General features: G+C 45.1%; 1 protein-coding gene across 37 annotated transcripts in view; it reads right to left on the bottom strand.

Moving 5' to 3' along the window:
• The window catches only part of LRRFIP1 (LRR binding FLII interacting protein 1), a gene marked incomplete at its 5' end in the record, with an annotated part of 101,599 nt that extends 89,162 nt beyond the window's left edge, over positions 1-12,437 (bottom strand). For 36 of the 37 annotated variants that reach the window (XM_083472129.1, XM_083472131.1, XM_083472132.1 and 33 more), the window contains one exon: positions 12,159-12,437. In XM_083472129.1, the coding sequence (XP_083328255.1) occupies positions 12,159-12,377 (219 nt within the window). The remainder of the gene's footprint in view (positions 1-12,158) is intronic. The other variant, XM_083472130.1, reaches the window with a different exon arrangement.
• Positions 12,438-24,565: the final 12,128 nt, after the last annotated feature.

Genomic DNA, 24,565 nt, shown 5'->3' with positions numbered 1-24,565 from the left:
ACACTCAAAAAACTTACTTTAAATGCCTGTTTTTTAAGTTACTGGAAGATATAGCTATACATCACCTCAAGGCTTGTTGGGGTTTGTGCTTGCAGCCAAACCACCTGTTAAGAGTTTTTTTCAACCAAAAACTCCTTTCTTTGGGTCCAGCACATAGCTGTCAAGTGTCCCTTATTTGAAGGGACAGTCCCTTATTCCAGCGACATGTCCCGCTGCTGTCCCTTATTGATGGATGTCCCTTAAATGTCCCTTAAATGATGTCCCTTAAATTTCAAAGGAAGCAGCTCCTCTCCCTCCCTCCCTCCCTCCCTGCCGGCCAGGGAGGAGGGAGGCTCCAACTGTGTTGCTTGGCTGTGTTGCTCACCCAATAAGAAGTCTAAGAACGACTGGGGGGTGGAGCTTGCATGCCTTGTGTGTGGCTAGTTAATGCAAGCTGAGGGTTTTTTTGAATGCTGGACGCCATTTTGTTGCACGTGCTGCTGCAAACTTTGCAGTGCAAAGCCAGGCCGGGGAGCCATCTTAAGTTGAGGCTGCATAGGCCTTGTGGTGCATGTGATTCAGATTCTATTCAGTTGAACCTCTGGTTACAAAGTTGGTTGGACAGTGTTCACGAAGCTACCAGAATGAGTTTGACCAGACTGCAGGAGGACAGGAAGACTGGAGTGCCTGGAACAGGTGAGGCTGCAGGTCCCTTATTTTGGCTGCTGGTCCCTTATTTTCAAATCTGTAAGTTGACAGCTATGGTCCAGCACCTTTCCAGCTACCAGACACCTAATTAGCAGAGTAAACACACACAGTCTTCAATGTGTAGGAGTTCCAAGTCAGGCATGGAGTAATCAATCACAGGAAACAATCCAGAACATACAGAAATTCATTTACTGTTGGTTTGAGCATAACAGTTACAGAACTATACAGGAAAACAAGCTTCTATCAGTGCCCTGACTGATGTACACTTAAAAGGTTACAGGCCTTGCCCTAGATAGCTGCAAGGCCTCCCCTCTCCTGATCACATCCTTACAGTTCAAGAGTTGAGTTCAGACTAAACAATCTCTCAGTTCAGTCTAGAAGCTGTGCATGTGTGGGAACAGTTCTCACAGTGTCGACTAGGTCTATGTGATTTATCGCTATATCATTAATTCCCAGCATGAAGTCTACATTAAATTAAAGGTCATTAAATTTGATCTTGCAATATATTGTTCAAAACACCAGGGGGCAGTAAACCTGCCAGCAATTTGAGCAGCCCAGTCCCTGTGCGCAGTTCCTCTCCCTGCTCTGGCTACTTCGCTGCGATTTATCTCAGCCCAAGAAACATCCAAGACTGCTTGCTCCTTCTCCTGTATACACTAGGGGGGCTGTTGCCCATGGCGCGCAATGGGGAGGGCGAACCAGCCACCCCCCTGCAGAGATCCCTGCCTGACTCCTGTGGCAAGGGCTGGGCGATTGCAGAAGTTGAACAGCACTCTCTGTGCCCCACCCTCACCTGCCTCCAAACCGGACTGGAAAGCCCCCATGCTGTGCTGGCAGCCCTAGTGCCCGTGGCTTCCTCCAGCTGGGCAGAGATGCTGGCCACTCTCCTCACATTCATGGCTGGTGGTGGCACTGGAAGCGCCTGGCACTTAACGGGCAGGCAGGTGAGCAGCGAACAGGCAAGTCCCACGTGACTGGAGCCTCTGTGTGACTGTGAGAAGATGTCAGGACAGCGTCTCTATCTCGGCAAACCCCATCTTTTTGGGGGGTGGGGGGGAGGGCAAGTGGCAGAAGAACTTGCGAGAGCACTTCCCTGCATGAAAAGACGCACTGAGCACACACACACACACACACACCCCGCTGGATCACCCCTTCAAAGAGGTGGTGGCGCTACCCCTCTGAGATGCTGTAGTTGCCTGGCATGCACCTGCCCCACCTTGGGCAGTAATTGGGGACGCAAAGCCCCTGCCTCCACCCCCACCCATCCAGGACTGCCTGCTCCTTCTCCTGGATGCTCATGGCTGCTCCTTTTACCACCCGCACGCAGAATCTTCATGCCCACCATATATAGTTCAGTTTTTCAGACACTGTGATATATCGGTATATTGCGATGTTTAGCTGGTGATATATCATGATGTTGAAAGCCAGATATCGCCCAGCCCTAGTGTTGACCTTGTATCTGCAGTAAACAAACCAGTACTTCAGCAGCTTCTGGTAACTTCCAATAACTTCAAATAGCTTCTGGTAACTTGTTCAGTATTTCTGGAAATGAATGTCTCACCTCAACAAGGTTCAAAGGCTATACTATGGCCCAATGCACACAAACATTGGATTATCAGTAAAGCACATGAAATACTAAGAATGCAAAAATTAATTTGGAACTTCAAACATTATGTCAGGGTATCATAAGGAAACTACATTTTTAAAGTACCCAGGAATTTCAGAGTCTGATATTTCTAGCTGTGCTGAAGTCTGTTTAATGCTGTATTGTGTTTTAAATATTTGGTTGGGAGCCGCCCACAGTGGCTGGGGAAACCCAGCCAGATGGGAGGGGTATAAATAATAAAATTATTATTATTATTATTATTATTATTATTATTATTATTATTATTATTATTCCCCCCAATGTTTGAAAGTCCTCTTCAAATGGTGGGGAACTTAAAATAGGAAAGTTTTAAAATAAAATTATCCTTATATGTATACAAAGCACTTAAATTCCTCTTTAGCAAAAGGAAGAAACCCAATACATCCTTTTCTGGTTTACATCCCAATAGCTATAGTGTACAGCAGCAGTATCTTTATTGAAACTGTTGCCGGTATTTCAGTAGGAGAAGCAAGAAAAGTTATTGAGAGCTGGCCTGTCAAAATATCTCAATCAGCATCCTAAGCGAGAACATTTGAGTGGGAAATGCATCCGAATTAGGGTTACTTTTACACACACAATATGTTTTAGGAAAATTAATGAATGAATGAAAGCATCATAATCAAGTGGCCCAGAAACAAATCTGGGTGTATCTGTCTATGTCCGATTATGCCATTACCAAAGCCAGATATTCATGCCAGAGGGACTTCTTTAGTCCATTTCGGTTTCACATGAAGCAACAACTATGAATGGCCCAAGTCAGAATGCCAACGGTATTCATTCTCTCTCTGACCCAGTTTTTAGCATTTGTGATAAAAAGGACTGAAGACTTAAGCATTATCTTTTAGGTAAATGCTCTTTAATGTACTGTTGCCGGTAGCCACCATTCTCATAAAAGAAGTTTAAGAGAAAACAGACAGCAGCTGCTATTTCAGAGAGCTATTTTAAGATTCTGTTACCATGTCCATCTAGCACAGATTATATACTGTGCTTGTCAGGCTGCTGCTCTACCTCTGGCAGAGACAAGCACTTTCTTTCTTTCTTTCTTTCTTTCTTTCTTTCTTTCTGACACTAGGAATAGTTTTGTGGAATTGAGGGCAAAAAGTTTAAGTTAGACAATTCACATTATGAAACAGATGAAATTTGTGGAGCAAAAACAGTTCCTGTTGAAACTGAACCTCTGGACAGGTGTTAAATGTATCATCTTACACTCCAAAACTAATCTTCCTAAACACGGCATTCACCTATAATGTAATGTATTTGTTGCATGCCGCTTGGGGTACAGCACAGCTTTAATCAGCCAAGTATAATACAAAAAACTGCCACTTTAGTATAACATTGGACATCATACAAGTCATATCAAAAAAGAGCTGTTGCATGCCCCCCAGGCATGGCCAGATGTCTGCATAAAGCAAAGAGAGCATGAAAGACAAGGTTAATTGTGTATAACAAAGATGTTCAGACAGGACCTGAGGACAGTAGCTAAGAATACATTTTCAGAGTGGCACACTCTGGCACAGAGTGGTTGAACAAGAGACTCATAATCCTTATTGCAGAAGGATGCAAAGCCCAAGCTTTTAAGTACAGAATGCTGAAACAGTAAGGTCAAGTCTACATATTGCAGCTAACAGATTGGATGGTGGCTAACAGATTGAGGTTGAATCCTGACAAGACAGAAGTACTGTTTTGGGGGGATGGGACAGGTAGGTGTGGAGGACTCCCTGGTCCTGAATGGGGTAACTGTGCCTCTGAAGGACCAGGTGCATAGCCTGGGAGTCATTTTGGACTCACAATTGTCCATGGAGGCGTACGTCAATTCTGTGTCCAGGGCAGCTGTCTACCAGCTCCATCTGGTACGCAGGCTGAGACCCTCCCTGCCCGCAGACTGTCTCGCCAGAGTGGTGCATGCTCTAGTTATCTCCCGCTTGAACTACTGCAATGCGCTCTACGTGGGGCTACCTTTGAAGGTAACCAGGAAACTACAACTAATCCAGAATGTGGCAGCTAGACTGGTGACTGGGAGTGGCCACCAAGACCATATAACACCGGTCCTGAAAGACCTACTTGGCTCCCAGTACGTTTCCAAGCATAATTCAAAGTGCTGGTGTGGACCTTTAAAGCCCTAAATGGCCTTGGCCCAGTATACTTGAAGGAACATCTCCACCCCCATCGTTGAGCCCAGACACAGAGGTCCAGCTCCGAGGGTCTTCTGGTAGTTCCCTCACTGCAAGAAATGAGGTTACAGGGAACCAGGCAGAGGGCCTTCTCGGTAGTAGCGCCCGCCCTGTGGAATGCCCTCCAATCAAATGTCAAGGAAATAGACAACTATTTGACTTTTAGAAGACATCTGAAAGCAGCCCTATTTAGGGAATGTTTCATGTTTTATCGTGTTTTTAATATTCTGTTGGCAGGAGCTGGGACCGAGCAACGGCAGCTCACCCCGTCGCGGGGATTCAAACCACCGACCTTCTGATTGGCAAGTCCTAGGCTCTGTGGTTTAAGTGCAAGTAGATAAATAGGTACCGCTCCGGCGGGAAGGTAAACGGCATTTCCATGCGCTGCTCTGGTTCACCAGAAGCGGCTTAGTCATGCTGGCCACATGACCCGGAAGCTGTACGCCGGCTACTCGGCCAATAAAGCGAGATGAGCGCTGCAACCCCAGAGTCGGCCACCTAGGTCGGACTGGACCTAATGGTCAGGGGTCCCTTTACCTTTACTAATATTCTGTTGGGAGCCGCCCAGAGTGGCTGGGGAGACCCGGCCAGATAGGTGGGGTATAAGTAATAAATTATTATTATTATTATTATCAGAAGTGGGATGAGATGGCAGAATGGACAATGCCACTTCAGCCTACAGGTAGAATACCACTGGTGAAAATATATGAACCACCAAGGAAGAAAAATCACATCATGAAGAAAGTTTCTAGAACTGGGTTTCTGCCTACATTGTAGCTAGAAAATTTGCAAAGAATATTTAACTAGAGGAAGCATTCAAAATATGACCCACCACCTGAAGGTAAAAAGGTAAAGGACCCCTGGATGGAGAAGTCCAGTCAAAGGCAACTATGGGGCTCATGTCCACTTTCAGGCTGAGGGAGCCGGCATTTGTCCACAGACAGCTTTCTGGGTCATGTGGCCAGCATGACTAAACCACTTCTGGCGCAACAGAACACTGTGATAGAAGCCAGAGTGCACAGATATGCCGTTTACCTTCCCGCCACAGCGGTACCTATTTATCTACTTGCACGGTCGTGCTTTTGAACTGCTAGGTTGGCAGAAGCTGGGACAAAGCAATGGGAGCTCACCCCATCGCACAGACGCGAACTGCCAACCTTCCGACTGGCAAGCCCAAGAGGCTCAGCGCCACCTGCAGTCTCAGAAGTTGTGCAATCCATTCTACCAACTCATGCTTGGGTAAACCAGGCCTATCTGAGAGCTTTGGGAACATTATTATTTTATTATTTTATAAATTTACATACAGCCCTATACCAGCAGGTTTATAATTCAGCCCTAAATCCTATTATTCTGGATGTGTTTGCTGCCCTGAGCTTCTTCAGGAGGAAGAACATTTTATAAACAGCAACAACAGCACCGCCATCATTACCAGCATCCCAGGAGTAAACAATATTTGAAGACAAAGACAACAACTTTTACTTCTCCAGCACCTACGGCTTACTGTATCCATTCAACAGGCAGAATGTGGTCTTAAGTAAGCAAAGAAGAGAATGCTGAAAACGATATTACTTAACTGCACTGCACCCACACTTCCATGCAGAACAGATGTGTTTTGTGCATAGTAAGAGAATGAACCAAGCCTCAAAAAGTGTAACATATCCCTTCCGTGATGGCGCATGATATTGTGGCAAGGGTGGGGATGAAGAGATTAGGCAACAATATAAATGCATAACTGTGTATATTACTAATAAAAGCCTTGGAGGAAGAGACAATAGCCCTCCCCAAAAGAAAAAGAAACTTATTTATTACTATGGCCCACAAGTCATTCACACGCTCACTGGCTGTTAGTTCCAAACAACAGCTGGTAGGTTTTTTAATACTTCTTTTCCACACTTGGTCTTAGCCAAAAGGTTGAGAAGTATTTTTTCCTGTTATCGGCAGCCTGATTAACAATAGCATTTGAATCAATCTGGCTGACCTGATCCAAGCACACCCCACACACCCCCCCTCACACAAACGAAAACAAGTTTCACTACAGCCAATCAAAGGCAACCAACCACACCTTAGGCCAACCCCAACTTCTCTCACCACCAAAGGAATACGAGCGAATAGTAAAGAAAACCCACACAAGTGATGCTGACACAAAACCCCACACATAGAAGCATTGCCCCCCCCACCCCACTCACCATCCCCCCCTCCACCTCTTTCCCCCTTTTCTTCCTAATGTAACACTAATGTCTCAACAAATGAAACTGATCTGTAGAAAATGTAACTTAAAAAAAGAAACACTGCGTATACTTTTGTAAACCAATAAATCTTTAATAAAAACATATTTTTTAAAAAGTATAATTCCCGCACTAGGTGCAATTTCTTAGTATTGTGTAGGAACTTGACTTTATGCAACATGAGTAATTTGTACAGTTTCCTTTTATTTGTTCACACTGATTTCCTTTTAAAAACTGCTCTCACATCCTGTAGAGGCAAGACATACCAAGCTCAGAAACAAATAAACTACCTGACATTTATTGGCCTCCGTCAAGCATTTAAATAGTGGTATATAAACAACTGGAAGAATGGGAAATTGTTCACATAAACACTTCAGATGTTACAAAGCAGTTAGTTCTGGAGGCAAACCTAGAAAGGGGGAGGGCCCTTGTGCAACCCCATGAACCACTTTGGTTAAAGAAAACAGTCAGTTGCACATTTCAGTATAAAGGATGTACTGCTACAAACATCACACAATAGTAAATTAGATTAAAAATAGGACACTGGATCAAGATCTTCCAGTAATCATACTTATGGCCCTGTATATTATGTATGTACTAAAGAGCTTGGTTAACCAAGGTCTATTAGAAATTATTCTTCATATTCATACAAAAGCTTGGTTTCTTATGCTTCTGCTCTGGCCTTTGAGTATGAGCAGTGGGGTATCAAGCATTTCTATAAAGCAAAGAAAATACTATTGATAGGCTCATGACCTTCCATGTTTCATTAGGAAGTCACAATATCAGTAAATAAGAATAGGTATGTATGCATTGTATACCTACTTTTGGGGCACCCTGTATACTACTAAATTGTCAGTCCTGGCCAAGCAGAAGAATAGGTGTTAAGCAATAACTTGAATATTCAGGATATAGAATTGAATGGGGGGGGTGTAAGGACACAGGCTAGAGGGGCTGTGTTTGGGAGACATTTTTGGATCATACTGTGCAAGAAAATCTGTTGGCATCACATATCCTAATGTGAACTGATTGGTTTAATGGCTGCCTATCCTTACAGAGCCAGAGAGAAGGCTTGGAAAAACCTCAAGATTTGCAGAAATACAAAGAAACACACACAAAAACCCTGAAGGAGTAAAAGAAAAATTCACCAAAAACAGCCCAGTGAGGACTGAGCAAGTAGTTATTTAACATATACCCATTGTGAGATATGGATAAGAGGGCAGACACTCCCTTTAATATTTTCCAAATGCCAGCCAAAATGGGTAAGGAAACCTTCTCACTGAGGAGGTGAGTAGGGATAGGAGTCTTTTGCAAGGCAAAGTGGGGCAGGCTTGAGGTCTGTGGAAGCATGACTAGTCCTTGCCATGTGAGCTGTTTTGCTTTTGAGGTAATTTCCCCTCATGTCTCTGCAGTCAGGCCGGAAGTAAGAATTGAGCAATGGAGCACACTAGATTAAGTCAGGATGCCAAACCATAAAAAATAAACTACAGTTAGCTCAAGCAGATTCACAAGCCAAGTTCAAACAATGGTTTTAGATTATGGTTTGTTGACCAAACAAAACATAATTCAGTTCATGCACATGAACAAAACAAGAGTTGATCTAAACATGCCATGGTTTAGCTTTATATCCAAATGCAGTCGTTTGTCTGCAGTCTATACAAACTGGCTTAACATACATAAGCTGCTATACAGCTCAGCTGTGGCCTGGTTCAGATGCAGTACCAAGCCACAATCCTGCCCCCTCCCTCCAGCCGCAAATAAGAGTACAGAAAGCATCTACTTCTGTTTCCAGCCACCTGCAGAGCATTTTTTTAACTTTTAATCAATTTGATTAGTTTTAATTATAGTTTATCCTAACAAGCCGGGATCATAGAACATGGTTTGAACTCTGCTTGTTCAGACAAACAGTTGTTAAAACTACTTCATTTCTTTCCTGTTTTGATTTAACCAACTCTATAGGTACTTGAAAATGCGGGTTTCCACTTTCCTTCTCACAGCTGTGCCAGAGGAGAGATGAGAGCAGGGGCAATGCACAAATGCAAGGCCATTTCACATGGCACTAAGCCCCCACGGTACCCTCCAGATGTTGCGGACTACAATTCCCATCATCCTTAACCAATGGCCATGCTAGCTGAGGCTGGTGGGAGGTGTATTCTAAAACATCTCATGTGCACAAAGTTGGGGAAGATTTAGCATTATGAGAACTGTTCAGACAGCTTACAAGTTTGAGGAAGGGCCATCGCTCAGTGGTAGAACAGCTGCTTTGCATGCACAAGGTCAGGTTCAACTCATGGCACCTTTGGGAAAGGCTGGGATAGAACCCTGCCAGAAACCCTGGGAAGCTACTGCCAGTTTGTGTAGGCAATACTGAGCCAGATGGGACAGTTGTCTAACTCAGCATAAGGCAGCATCCTCTGTTCCTAACGTAAGTTTTTCAGGATAAGATTCATATGGTATGCTTACTAGGAAATAGTTCCTTTCAGTAGCAAGTTAAATCAGGCTTTTTTGGATGAGCATTTCAAGAGGGAGGCAATATAGAAAATCTTTTAGATTACTATTTCATTGTTGTTTTAAGTTCTGTACTAATGCATTTTATTGTTTTGAGCTTTTTTGTTAGCTGTTCTGGATACTATTTGTTAAAAGATGAGTTATAAATATTTTGGTCATTTTGAATGGTGAGAATTTTTAATTATTTGAGATCATGTCTACATGTTACACTGCGTTAGTACTATCTGAACTTTCACTTTCCGACAGACAGCAACTAAGCTTGGGAACAATGCATTCAGCTCATCCCTGCTTTGCTACAGCTACTATTACACTTGCTCAAGATAGATGGAAACTGGAAACTCTCTCAAGGGAGTACAGCCACAAGTGGCGGTGGGGAGAGATCTAACTGTGTGCCCTGAATCAATCACCTGTTACATGACATGCCAGGGTTTTTAAAGCACGTATTTTCACCTTTATGGAGCATTTGTACATTATCCAAACCTGCTCAGTATCATAGAAATAAGGCTTCACTGGCTGTAGTCAGAGAAGCCATTGTTGTTTATTTTATATTACAAGCAGCCTTTACACTCCCTTTTTCTCCACGTATGTGGAGCTTTCATTTGTGCCTTCTATCAAACAATAAACTGCTATTTTGTCCAAATCTAGAAAAGCTATGCATTGAATGAAGTATAGATTTTCTACAAACCAATATGCAAAATCAATGTTTGATCCAGATTTGCAGGCAAACTAAAGCACACAATTCAACAATATAAAAATAGGAGCATAGCCATATGCCTTACCTTGAAACTCTCAAATATACGAGATTGAATAATGAATAAACTATCTAGATACACAAAAGCTGCTTTGTTTCCATAGTTTTCATCAACATACTTTCAACACATTTTACTAACAAAATCCATTATACCTGGAAAATCTTTTGCCCTTCCTTAACAAAATTCCTATATCCTAAAACTACAGTCTGAACATAAACTCGAGTCTGAAGAGTTTCACAAGAACATAAAAGTTACAGGCAATGGCATGCAACAGAGAAGAGTTACAAAGGATTGTTTTCCTGCCTGTATTGTTACATGTTGTAACAATGCATTTTGTAATGTTACAATGTTGCTCAAAAGATGGAGACACACAAAAATCAAGCTGGCCAGTCAGTATGCTAGGGCAGTCTGTTAGAAGGATATGGGTTTAACCATCTTTGGGAACATGTCAGAAAAGGAAGTTCTCCCTCCTTTTCTCCTTCACACAGCAACAGTACGTACAAAGGGGTGGGGAGGAGGGAAACCACCAGGGATCAGCAACCTAAGGCCCACAAGCGGCCCATGGGGGTCGTTTAACCCTGCCACCCACTTGGTCAGCTCCCGTGCGCCGTGCCAAAGCGGCGCGGGCAGAGCGGGGACTGCCTTCTGCGACACTGGCCAGCTTCCCATTGGCTGCAGGAAGCTCCTGCAGCCAATGGAAAGCTGCGCACGCCTCCTCCGCACCAGAAATAGTGTTTGCGCATGCGTGCGTGTTCGCGCACTCTGGCCCACTGCGGCATCTGCAGGACTGTGAACAGGCCCAAGCCACAAAAACTTTGCCAACCCCTGACCTAAACCATCTGGAGGGCTTGGTACTTGCAATTTTTTTAGTTTAAAAAGGACAAGCATCTCACCAGAGTCAGTACAGATATCAACTTCCTCATCTTCCACTTCCCTCCTGAGGTTACTTAACTCACCCAAAAAGTTGTTGCCGCAGAACAGTACAGAAAAGAGTGAGCAAAGCTCACAGTGCAGAACAAGATCAGCTCCTAAAGATCAAACTTCTGTTAAAGAAGTAACAGCCAAAACAATACTTCAGAAGCTCTCGCCTCTTTCCTCACCTTTAGCACCTTAAGTTAGAGGAACCAATAAAAGCCCATGAGAGAAAGAATTTATAGGTATATGAAACATGTTTTAAAGACCAACGTGTTTGCTGTGGTGTTTCTGGGCTACAGCTTCCTTTATGAGAACTATGAAGCCTTATAACCAGTTGGCAGATCATCTATTATAATACCAAAAGGTACAGAGAGAAAGAGCAAAAGGTAAATAAGTAGCAGGGTCCAGAGGCCATGGAACATTAGAAGCAACACACAGAACCCAAACACATAAAAAGTTAAGCCTTCCTTCATCTTTTTGGAGAAAATGTGAGATCTAATTGCAATAAATAGATAAACAAACTACAAGAAGAATGGTTGGTGACTATCCTAATCAAATCAGAGTGCCAGGGTGGCGTAGTGGCTGGAGTGCAGGACAAAGACCAGGGTTCAAATCCCCCCTTGGTCTTGGAGCTCCCTGGGTGACCGTGGGGCAAGGCGCTGCCTCTCAGGCCCAAGCTGCCTCACAGGGCTGTGGTGGGGACTGCTTGCGCAGAGGGGAGCGAAGAACCAGGCATGACCCCTTGAGCTGCGTGAAAGGGAAAAGGTGCAGTATAAATGCAGCACTCAAGATAAAACAAAATATAGAAATGTTTGTGTGTACACCAGTCATGGATCCAGACAAGGGAGACTGCTGCCTTTCATTCATCCCTGCCATTAAGATAAACGGTTTTGTCTTGGAAGACAATACTTTGTGTTTACAAACTTTATTGAACATTTTAAAGGGGGGGGCACATTAAGGGGATATGAATGAGCTTATTAACCCTTCTTCTGCCGTGGTCGCAAATGGGCTGGACCCCTCCCCTCCCCCGCCCCGCCCCCAAGGGCCTCCCGGAAGTTGATGGGAGGGAGGGAGGGAGGGGAGAGGAGAAATGGGGGGGCGGCAGCGGCACCTGACAGCTCCCACGTGAAAGGGGCGGGGCCGAGGTGACAGCCCCCGCCCCCCCCGCCCGGGGAGGAGGAGGAGGAGGAAGAGCGGAAAGAAGCGAGAGGCGCCTCCGGGAGGCCGCGCCCCCCCGCCCCCCCCGCCCGCTGCTCACCTCGCGGGCGATCTGGTTGAGGGCGTCGTCCTCGGCCGCGGCGGGCCTCTCGCGGTTGGGCTGCCTCTTCCTCCCGGCCGGGCCCGCCGCCTGCTGCTGCGGCTGCTGCGCCCCGACCAGCTCCATGGCGCGGCCTCCCTCCTTCCCTCCCTCTCGACGCCGCTCCTGGCAGGCGCCTCCGGCGTGAGGAGAAGAAGGCGGCTGAGGCAGTTCGCGCATGCGCGCAGGGGGCGCGGGCGGGGGCGGGGCCGGGCCGACGGCTCTCCGCAGGGGGCGGGGCCGAGCGCGAGAGCGGCGCTCACCTTGCGGGGAGGGAGGAGCCTGGCGCCAAAGGCCGCCTCGCCTGGCGAAAGCCCTCAGAAAGGGGGCGCCCCCCCGACCCCCACTCAAGCCCCAGGGAAGCCTCCTCTCTCCCCCCTCAGGAACCGAAGCCCGCCCGGGAATGTCAAGAGAGCAGAAAGGAAGACCCCTCTGTAAAACAGATCATAAAAAGAGCTCCCTCAGCCGTGGCTGCTCACTGGGAGTCCGGCACTCGAAAATTCCTAATAAATTACTAGAAGTATGAACAGATAAGAGTCCCGCTTGTGCCTAGTATGCTGAAATCTTTAGAATATGCTTCTTAGACATTTATTTCAGGCCACTGAATACTTCAAAATATCACACACACACACACACACACACACACACACACTTCTTAGTTTTGCCTCCATAAAAGGGTTGGAAGCTGAAATCCAAAAATATCTCTGATCACAGGCAAAAATGTTTAACCTTGTTCTAAGAAAACATTTGCCTCTATCGCAGAACCACTAAATAGTTTGGCACAATCAGCCCAGGAGTCACGCCAGGGCATGAACAAAGTTTGTTGACCCGAGTGGGGTGTTAAATAAATCAATTCATTTTAGAAAGGGAAGCCACAAAGAAGATCAGGAAACTTGACTGCTGGAAACCTACTTTCATAAATAATATAGTATGCAATAGATTATAAGAGTAATGAATGCTTCTGGCCTTTCTTCAGCCCCAAGGCAACATGCACGGAAATCACAATATCCCTTGACAGTTGAGCTCAACACTTCTTTGCCCAGAAGCCTATTTATGGCAATTGCTGTATGCACTTGGCTGCATCCATTAATTGTTTCTCAGTCCAGTTTTAAACCCATTTATTTGGAAGCCAGATTAATTTCAGTGGAACTTACATTTACATGTTTCATCACACTGTTTGTATGTAATTGCAAAAACAGCTGTCTGATGTTCCATTTCTGTTAACTGTGAGTGATACAAAAAGAAGACATACCAAAAAATAACAACCATATATTTTGTAGCACCTACAAGACCCAGATTTAATGTAGACTCTACTGCATAAACATAAACCTCACTTCATCAGATTCATGGAGCGTTATCCCCAGCAAGTAAACAAGTCATCTTCCAAAGATCTCAAGGGCTGTCACATGGAAGATGGAGCAAGCTTGTTTTCTCCTTCTCTGCAGGAAAGGACTCAAACAAGTGGATTCAAGTTACAAGAAAGAAGATTTCAACTAAACACCAGAGAGAACTTTCTGACAGTAATTGCTGATCAACAGTGGAATGGTCTCCCTTGGGAGGTGGTGGACTCTCCTTCCTTGGAGGTTTCTAAGCAGAGGTTGGATGGCCATCTGTCATGAATGCTTTGGCCAAGATTCCTGCATTGCAGGAGGTTGGACTAGATAATCCTCGGGGTACCTTCCAACTCTAAGATGATTCTCTCTGTGTGAAATATATAAAATACATGGAGGGGACAATGTAAACAGGGGGGCCAAAAGGCCATGAAAGCAAGAAAAAGAAAAGATCTGTGATATTTCTCTGCAAAACTCAGGTGTATGCAAATAACCATTCATAACAACAATAAGTGGTGATAATACAATCGCCCTCACCTTGCTTACTATGTTTAAAGGGAGAAGAAACCATTGCATAGTTTGAGGTCTGAACAAACAGAATCAAAGTTACTCATAAGCTATCTGCTCCCCCCCATTAACATTAGTTGCTCAGTCTGATTCATCGTCCCTCCCCCAACAGGAAGAACGCCAAAATCCCGCCTTTCTTCTCCTTCCCTTCCGTTGCTCTCTGAGCTTCTCCTGTCTCCTCATACAGGGACTGAATGGCTGGCCCGTCTCTTCCCCAGAAGACACAGCCTCAGACTCTGGCTTATCTGATGGTTGCCTGGCAATGCTTTGGCCAACTTCCAACTCTTCCTCTCCTTGAGAGCAAACAGCTTCTTCCCTGGGAAGGAGGGATCTGGGCTGTCCTCTCTAAACTCAGACAGACAGCTCCTATCTGCAGAGTCAGCCCCTTGCTCACTCAGCTCAATTTCTGAGGCTGACTCTTCCGCTGCGCTCGGGAGGGGCCATGTTCCTGACAACTGACATAGACTGTCTGACAGTGATGCTGATACCGGCTGAGTCTGCCCTCCTTACTTCAAATCCTAATAATCTTCACATCCTGAATAATCTACTTAAGACCCTCATTCTAGACCTGAACACTAGTGTAGAGCGCCCACCTCCACACTAGCCTGGCCTCTGCTTATGGTTTCAAATATTACCTTAATAAAATTACATAATTTGCACATCAACAAAGCACTAACGATGTCATGCTGAAAGGCCTAGTTCAGATTACAGGTAGAGGTTTACTACCAGCAGACTCCAAGAACCAATCCCTGTTCACTAGCTTTACAAGATCTCTGATCCTTACTCACTAACATACAACTTTTGTCTGTAATTGTGATTATGTAAATATTAGGGTTTATATCTAATCTATATTTATATGGGGGTATGCCTTGTTGAATAAGAGAGGTCTTTTGAATTAACATACATAGGATTGTACTGCACATGCCATTTATAAAGTAGCAGCCTGTAAAATCTTCATATTTTTTAAAAATGTGAACACCTCTAATTGAACTTTTATTACTATTATTATTTCCAGGTCTCTGGCGGTTTTAAGCTGTTTGCACCGCTTTGACATCAGAATCCTCTGTAAAAGTTAGTGTGACGACTTTAAATAAAAAGAAAGGCATTAAATAAAAGAAATGGTGATTAGCTGCCCTTAATGCATAATAATATGTTAATAAGAAATGAACTGAGAGACTTCAAATAAGCCTTTATAGAATCTATTTTAAACTTAACCTGTTCTTTATTAATTAAAAAAACAAATTAACACAATATCTTGTGAGCTTTTAATTGGCTGTCTTAAGTCTCTCTGGAGAATTCAGCATGTGAACTATTTGTTCTCCTTTATTGCCCTATTAGGTCAAGGTAAGCTTTTTTCAGAAGCAGCAGCTCTGTGGCATGAGTCAACAGGGTGTGCAGCACAGGGACACTTGAAATATTTCCACTTTCCTCTTACAGAAAATCAGAACCCAAGCAATTTCCAGTCCATGTTTAGAGAGCCTCAGGTCTGTAACAGGATTAGGGGCTGTTGTCTATTTCAGAGTGACGTAGGGGTTTCACCCTCAAACCTTACTGATAAAGTAAGACTCCTTACACAAGACTTGAAGGTGAATCTTTACTTGCCAGGATGGCAACAATTTAGCAAGCTGTATTATTTTTATATCAAGTTCAATACAAGAGAGGGTCTCTAAAAATACATTCTTTCACAGCAATTATGGGCGTAGCCAGGATTTTTGTTAGAGGTGCAGGCCTTTTGTTGGCGGGGCAGAACCTCACTTAGCTATGTGTTTTTATTTATTTTTATTGACGGGGGGCAGCTACCCCTCTCTGCCCCCTTTGCCCCCCCAGTTCTGCCCATGACAACAATGTGTAAATTATTAGTCCATAGCTTGCCTGTCTTTATAAGCTCTTCCGGAAAGAGTCTGCTTGAATTCTTCACACTCCCATGTTTCCAGTCAACAAAATAATGGCGATGCAACCAGCCAACCTCCAACTTGCACCCTCGCTTCTAAGACACAGACAGACAGACAGGCAGACACTCTCTCTTTTACTTTTAAAGGCAGTTAACAAGTTAAAAGGGCAATGATTCAGAGTTTCTGTGACCTTGATTGGACCCACCTGCTTTGCAGCCGCTACATTACATATGTTTTCTTTTCCCCAGTACAATTTATTCTTTGTAAAAGACATTTTCTAACAAATACAGTACAAATAGCAACAGGGGGAATGTTCTGGAGTTGGAAGGACCAGTGTTGTCCACTTCCTTCCACTCTTCTCCAAGGGCCAAACCAGAGCAGCATCTGTGATGAGCACCCTGCAGCTGGTCAACTGGTATTTTAGACAGCTTTCTAGTAGGCAGCCTGGCCCAGAAGGCAACATGGAATCCCAACTTGCCACTAGTTTAACTGGGAAAACAGGGAAAGCTGCCCTAGAGTTGGCAGCAAGCCCAAGTATTGTTAAAAGCTGCTAGCCAAACATTCATCTCTTAGACAGCCTGCCAGTCCATGGCCCAGAATGGCTGGCAGATGGGAGATGGGGGAAAGGAAATAATTGAGGTCTCTGCTTGAATGGTATATCCCTCAGTGCTGGGGAAAGGCAGCTAAGTCAAGACAACAGATTTGTGGGACTATAAGTGGGCAAAACAGCACCTTGTACTTTGGAAAAGGCAAAGCAGAGGGAGATATTTTTGTGTGTGAATTGGTCGAAGACATGGGAGAGGGCATGACCTCTCTGGTCTGATAAGGAAGTAGCAAATTTATTGCCTTGTAAGAGCTGTGCCCCCCCCCCCCAATATTCTGCTTCTATATTTGTAAATAAAGCAAATATTACAAGAAAGCCACGAGTCCTTAGTGCTCTCTCATCCAAAGGAAACCCAACCCCAAACAGTGCTACCCCATCAATGTCTTATCATAGCCCCTCAAACTTCCCCTCTCAGGAAGCAGAGAGTATTTAACAGTTATTCTTCATATATTGATAAAATCAGAGTCTTTTGAAACTATGTACAGAATTGCAGAGGAGGCTGAAACAAGCACAAGCCAGCGTGGTCCAGTGGGGAAAGCAGTTCAGTGCCGAGTCTTCAATAAAACATTATCAGTAAATGATGATGATGTAAATAAGTTCAAATATTTGGAGATCTGAAGTAGGACTGGCTCCAGATTGGAAGGGCCCCTCAGTAAAATAGCCTCTGGGGGAAGGCCCTTCTCCATCATGGCAGGGTGGGCTTACCTGGTTATGAAGGATAGCAGCGTCGAGCTGCCATGTTGCTCTCTCACAATGCTTTGTCAGGGGCAGCCTGGGAAATTTTAATGGAGGCTAAACTAAAAGTGGGTGGGGCAGGCATCTTTCGTGGGCTCTGCTGGGTTCTGATGCACCATCAACAGGCGCAGGTGGTGGGTGCTGGCATTGGGCCTGCTGGAAATTGGTCAGGGAAATTCCCACACTCTCTCTCTCTCAGTATTCATAAACACTAACTATGGATGTATTGTTTTGACTGCTTAACAGATACTTTAATCCCAAACTCTGTTTTCCTGACTAAATTCCAGGGTGCTTAGAAGCTTATTAGCCTTTCGGGGGCTGGCATGTTGAGATGGGACAAGGGTCCAGAGTCCACTTGTTTCTTGACTAAGCTTGCAATTCTGTTTACAGATAGGTAGCCGTGTTGGTCTGCCATAGTCAAAAAAAATCCTTCCTTAGCACCTTAAAGACCAACTAAGTTAGTTCTTGGTATGAGCTTTCGTGTGCATGCACACTTCTTCAGATACACTGAAACAGAAGTTGCCAGATCCTTCTATATAGTGAGAAGGTGGGGAGGGGTATTACTCAGAAGGGTGGTGGGAATGGGAGATTGGCAGATAGCTGAGATGAGCCTGTTGACGACTCTTAACGACTGCAATAGGTCTTACAGGAAAAGGCAAGGGGTGAGAAGGTGAAAAATGGCTTAGTCATGTATAATGAGATAAGAATCCAATGTCTCTGTTCAGACCAGGTCTCTCCATGGTTTTAAGTTTGGTAATGAGTTGCAATTCAGCAGCTTCTCTTTCCAGTCTATTTCTGAAATTCCTTTGTAGTAAAACAGCTACTTTGAGATCTTGTATAGAATGTCCTGGGAGATTGAAGTGTTCTCCTACTGGTTTCTCTGTTTTGTGATTCTTGATGTCTGATTTATGTCCGTTTATTCTTGCAATTCTGTGCACACCTACTTGGGAGTAAATTATATTTTATTGAATGGGGCTTACTTCTGAGTAGACATGTTATTGGCTTGAAGGCCATTACATGCAGGATAAAACTGTATCAGATACAGCACCCATCACTGGAGGGTTTTTGCCACATTGTTATTCCTCCCACCTTCCTTTTTTTGCATATTTATGAACACAGTAGCAGCCAGAAATCTTCCTATGATGAAACAGGCTCCAATACCTAAATAATGTTTACAAGAACGCCTTTTGTAAGTGGCCACCTACAGATAAGCGTTCTTTTGTGCTGCTGTTCTTGAACTGGCACAACATTTAAAATGCTTCTCTTACCTTCTCACATGGAACATTTAATTCTTCACACCTTGTCCTGAATTAAAAAAACTTTACTTTCACAGATAGACATATATTATGTCAGATTTGCTGTAGATGGGTTTTGACTTCTCAAGCCCACATGTTGCTTTATGCATTTATCTCCTGTACCTTCCTCCACATCTTATGTCACATCCAACTTCCACCGGACCTACATTGCCAAAGCAGAAAAGGCGCCCTTGAGTTTAAAGCTGTGAAGGATCGGTTGACTGTGCTGCTCTTTTGCAATGCGGCTGGGCATTGTTGTGCCCTCCAAGGCAAGAACAAGAACCTGTTGCCTGTCTGCTGGAAGTCCAACAAGAAGGTCTGGGTGACTGCTGAAAACTTTCTGGACTGGTTCCACAAATGCTTTGTTCTGGAGATGAGGCGTCACCTGCTGGAGAAGGGGCTGGAGTTCAAAGTGCTTCTGCTAGTGGACAATGCTTCTGGTTACCCGCAGGGACTGCAATTTGAACACGAGCATGTCAGAGTTGCTTTTCACTCACTGTACGACCTCACTCATCCAGCCTTTGGATCAAGGGGTGGTTCACTAGTTCAAGGCTCATTACACTGGCCTCACCCTTGCCTTGCTGACTTGATGTCCTGGGTGCTGATCCAGATCTCGATCTCATGGCATTCTGGAAGTTCTTCAACATCGCCAACTGCATCACTTAAAGCAGACAGTAGATGCCATCAAGCCTGAAACCATGAGCTCCTGCTGGTGCAACCTATGAAAGGAATGCACTGACGATTTCAGTGGATTCCCAGGCATTGCCACTGAGATGGAAAACATTGTTCAGATTGTGAGGCAAGTTGGTGGCAGTGCAGGTGCGCCAACACCAGAGTGTCTTTCGCCCCCTCAATATCTGTTGGCAGGGGGCCAGGCCCCCTCAATGTTAAGGGAGCCTTTGCACTGGCACGTCCCTCTGATGATCAGCAGGCAGCTTCTGGAAAGGTGCTCTGGCGATCTCAAAGAAACGCACCAAAGCGTCTCAGTGGGCCTCATGGGGGGGGATGCATCGCTGAGGCAGCCTCAGCCTCGCGACAGTGGTGGTGAACAAAGGTAAGACGGTGGACGGTTGGTGGGTGGGGTGTGATGTGCTGAGTCGGCCTGGGGGGGGGCGCACACATTGCATGTTGTGCATATGATGTCATACATGCATGATGGGTGCCCCAATGTTGGCCGCAAATTGCTGCCTATGTGGCAGTGGCTTTGTGACCTCATCCAGGAGGAGGTGGAAGAAATGATTTAGGGGCAACAGGCCTTGAGTCTGGAATCGCGGCAGGAAATGGTGAGATTGAGCTCCAGCTCTAAAAGTGGGAAAGAGGAGGAACAGAATGACCAATCCACCTGGACCCTGGAGAGCTTTTCTGAACTCTTCGGTACACTCAAGCATGCGAATGATATCATTGCACACTATGACCCCTCCGTAAAGATTAGGTGTGTGATCGTGAAGAGGGGCACTGGGCCAAGCTGCGTTGGGGGTGCCGGCATGGGGGTGGCTGCTTTGCACCCGCCACGTGCCACGTCAGCTGGCTGCGTGGTTGTTGGGTCCGTCTAGCGCCAGCACTGCCCTCCCCTTGCAAGGCTGCTTGGAGAGGGCAGTGTGGGGATGCGGCAACCATGCCCCAAATCTGGATCTTGGCATTCAGGGAATTCTCATTTTTTACCTATTTTTTCATGGCCACTAACAAAATGTACTGCCACTGGTTTCTGAATCTTGCACTTTCTGATGCCACGTTTGTATCTATTTACTCTTTTATGACCAGACTGACCTGTTTGTTCTACAGAGAATGCAGAAATGCATTACTGGCAAATGAAAGCATGTGCCATTTGGAAGGATGAACAAACAAATGAATTCTTGATGTTGGCATTATTAGGTCTTGTTGCCTAAGTCAATATGTCTCTGGGTTGCCATCTGGGCCTCTAAGTTTGTGCCTTTATGTGGCCTCTTGCTGATGTTTTATATTAGGGAAATGTCTGAATGATCCCTGCTTTATTTAATGCATTTGTCACAGTATTTTTGTATGTTATTTTCTTCTGCTCTCACTACTTACAGTATTCGTAAAATAGCGGTGTGTGTCTGTATATGGTGTATTATGTAAATAAAATGCCATGCATCTGAAGTAGAATCTACCCCATGAAAACATATGCTAGGCATACATTCAGAGGGTAAAATAGTCATTGTGCTGTCATGTGGCTCAGTAACAGCAAGCTGGGGTGCGGCACATCTTGTCTAGCTATGAGGCATGATGTGCCTGTGGGGCAGCAGAAGCTGAGTTGCCAGAAGGAGGAGGAGGAGAAGCAGCCATCCTCTCCTCTTGGGGACTCCATTGCAGATTTGTGAGGGGTTTACTCCTTAGCCCTTTATTCTCCTAAAGATATATTGCAAGGTTACCTTCCCAGGTTGATGAGCCGCACCTGCCCATCACTTCCCTCTGTAGCACAGGCAGAAACTGCTTTCTTGAAAGTTGGACTCACTGCTGGCATTGTCCACTCCACCCGCTGGGGCCTGTCTTAGCATGCAGGGGAAGTCCAAAAGTCACTGAGGGTTTGAGACCTGTTGGCTATCCTCACCTGCTTTAGCTGGCCCCCAAGCACTCTGCCTTGCCCCCGTGATTGAGGGGGCCGGGCCACAGAATGCCAGCACATCTCACAGTGTGCATGCATGACATAAGCATGCCCCATGGCATGCTTGCGGCATGTGCGCACGTCACAGAGTGTGCTGCACGCCCAGTGGCTTGTAAATGTGATGTGAGCATGCACTGCAGTGTGGGGGCACAGACACCAGGGAATTTTGAGGAGGCCTGGCCCTCTTCTTGAAAATTTGGGGGGCCTGTCCCCCCAGCCCCGCCAGTTGGTGCACTTGCTGGCTAGTCAAAGCCGTTTCCTGGGGTGTGGCCACTGTTGCACGCTTACAGCTTCTAGGAGTCACAGGTGAGAGCTGAGTGCAGGGTGGGGACCAAAAGGGAACAAACTACCCCAAAAGGAGTTCAACGTGCCCCCCACCAAAGGTACTACCCACCCCCTAACACCCCACACACAGCAACAAGGCTGAGAGGGGGATCTTGTCAGCTGGGCAGCCCGGGACCTCCCTATAAACTGCCCAGGGAGGTCGCGGGTGTTGCTAATGCAGCAGTTTGACTTCCCTCCTGAAGGCCCACTCCATGGTCTCTCAGGACAGACAGATGCCAAAAACAACCATTATAAGAGAGTGGCATCTGCTCTGGCGTCTGAAGATACAAACTTCCTGAGTCCCTACTGCAGTCAGAACTACATGTGGAAAGGTGAATATCTTCTAATAGAATGCTCATTAAATCAAAGTAGCTTATTCCTCCTTGAGGTGGAAGAAATTATTTTTGAAAAAAAATCCTCCTTATTCCTCCTTGAAGAAATGATGTTTCATGTCAAGACAGTGCACTTAACTAGCCAAGAGCATTTTGAAGGTTATCCTCTTCCTCCCACCTCCCCAGCTATTGCTGTTAAGTACAACTCGGGATCTGACATGTGGTGGTCACTCAGACTTTGGCAGGTGCATCAGTTAGGTTCAGTTGATGCTCTTCTAGCCCACAGTAGAGAGTCTAGAATGATATGGCTAGATTTCAGGAAGTAGAGGACGGTGGCCAGGGAAAACGATTGCTCTCTTCACAGGCTATAGCATTGCAGCTTCACATAGGAAGAAGGTAACTGCCTATGTCTTGAGAGAGTGCTCCTCCCCATGGCATAAAATGGAAATGTAGCAATATAATTATAATGGCAGAGCATCATAGAATCATAGAGTTGGAAGGAGCAAACTTATCTAGTCCACATCCAATCCATTTTTCTAAATGTGCCAGCATCTGCCCATTCTCCTAGTTTGTTAAGATTTCTTTTCTCTCTCTCAGTGGCTACACCTACTCAGTTACTGTAGCTTAGATGCAAACGAAGATAGTATTTCATAGTGTGATGGAATAAAATATTGTAAAGCTGATGGCTCCTGTCCAAAGGTAAGCAATGCACTTCATTTTGGTTGTGGATTGAACAAATCTGCAGTGGACCATTCAAACAATGGACAGATTGAAGTAGAATTTTTGGGAGATATTTCCCCTGTGCTTAGCCAGCACTTTAGGCATGCTGATAATACTATGTGGGAGTTCCAGAAAACAACAAACCAACCTGTATCATTTGGAGAAAATGGTCACCTGCTGAAAACATTGTACCCAAAGCAAATGATGATGTTCTGCATCATTTAAACTTATGATATTCTTTCATATTGCTCCGAAAGTTGTTAAAAGTTCATGTTCCCTTTTACCTAGTAGTTGTAGGGATGGTTTCACCTCCACTTCTCTGTAACTAGAGCTCTGTCCCTGCATGATTCTATTTATCCCATTTATGCCAGCCCCTAACCAGAGGGGAAGGACGGTGGTGAGCGGTGCATGTAATAAATGCACTCCTCTGGGATGCTAGGACTACCCCTTTTAGAGGCTAACGTTTAACTAACCTATTGCACTACAGTGGATTGCTTGGCTTTTATTTGGAGATCCATCTAGGTTCTAATCCTTGCTTGGCTATAAAGGTACCTGGGTGGCCTCACTGTTCCTAAGAAGTAAGTATTGACTCTAACCCTAAGATACCCCAAAGAGTTGACAGGAAGCCGAACTGCACATTAGGAAGAACTTCCTGACAGTAAACATTAGGAAGAGCTTCCTGACAGCAAGAGCTGTTCGACAGTGGAATTTGCTGCCAAGGAGTGTGGTGGAGTCTCCTTCTTTGGAGGTCTTTAAGCAGAGGCTTGACAACCATATGTCAGGAGTGCTCTGATGGTGTTTCCTGCTTGGCAGGGGGTTGGACTCGATGGCCCTTGTGGTCTCTTCCAACCCTATGATTCTATGATTCTATGCACCACGGAAATATTGCAGCCTGCTTTCTTTCTTTGGGATTATGGCACGGGAGAAATCTTCATTAGGGTTCTTGACCTTTGATGAACTGCATGTCCTCCTTCTGACTGATCACATCTTCCCACTGCCTGTGTAGGAGATTTAAGGAGTTGCAGTGAGGGGGCGCAGATTGGGGAAAACTGCATGGCTCGATGCTCCCCTGAATACAAAACTCCCATAAACTAAAAAAACTAGTGCAGCAGGGAATGGACTCAGCTGTAACCTTTTTCCTCAGTATGCTGACTTTTTAAAAAAGTAATGAGTAAAAATGAAAAAGCATTTCAGAATTCTGTCTCTGTAGTTTGAAGTGGAGTGGTTCACTGCACTGTACCAACTCAGGATTCTACTGCCTCATTCCACCACATTTGCAAAAATATGTAATGGTTCATTTCTTTTTGCTAATTCTTTGCAGAGCAGTACTCCACTGAGGCCACTTTGAATTTTAATTCTACACAGTTCCCTTTGCAGTGTCGCTTGATGGCAGCATTGCTCCACTTTGGTCCAGGAAATGTCACTTTCAAACTCCATCCACTCTAAACGCCACGGAAGGCACTTCATCCACTTTGTGGCATTTGTATTCTGTGAAGGCGTCTGCTCCAGGGTCCAGAGTGACTAGTTCTACTTCCTATATACTGGGAGTTCCTGCTTTCCTGCCTGATGCTCCCTAGCTCATTTCTGCCTACATTCAAGTAAGAAGTCATCTGAGAAATAAGTACTAGCAAAATGTGCAATTCTAGCAACACAGAGTGCATATGTGTACATATGCAGAGTGAGGCTATAAGAACAGAGTAGGGCCTATTAATCAGTTATACAAAATTTGAAGTGTTGCAGCTCAGTGTGAGTTCAGAGGCTTGACATCATTTAAAGGGCCTCCCAGGAGTTCCCATACACCCCAGCTCCATAAAACACCTTGAAGTACTTATCCCCAGTAACGTAAACTGTGTTAGGAGATTAAATTACAAACCACTAGGCTCAAGCAGGAATTGTGGCAATGGTCTAAGGTTAATTTGTCATGGTTTAGCCAAATAGCTGCACT

The sequence above is a fragment of the Podarcis liolepis genome (assembly GCF_965112155.1).
Source record: "Podarcis liolepis genome assembly, chromosome: 1".
Classification (NCBI taxonomy): Eukaryota; Metazoa; Chordata; class Lepidosauria; order Squamata; family Lacertidae; genus Podarcis; species Podarcis liolepis.
The sequence above is the reverse complement of the archived record's forward strand: the minus strand, read 5'-3'. Positions and strand labels throughout refer to the sequence as shown.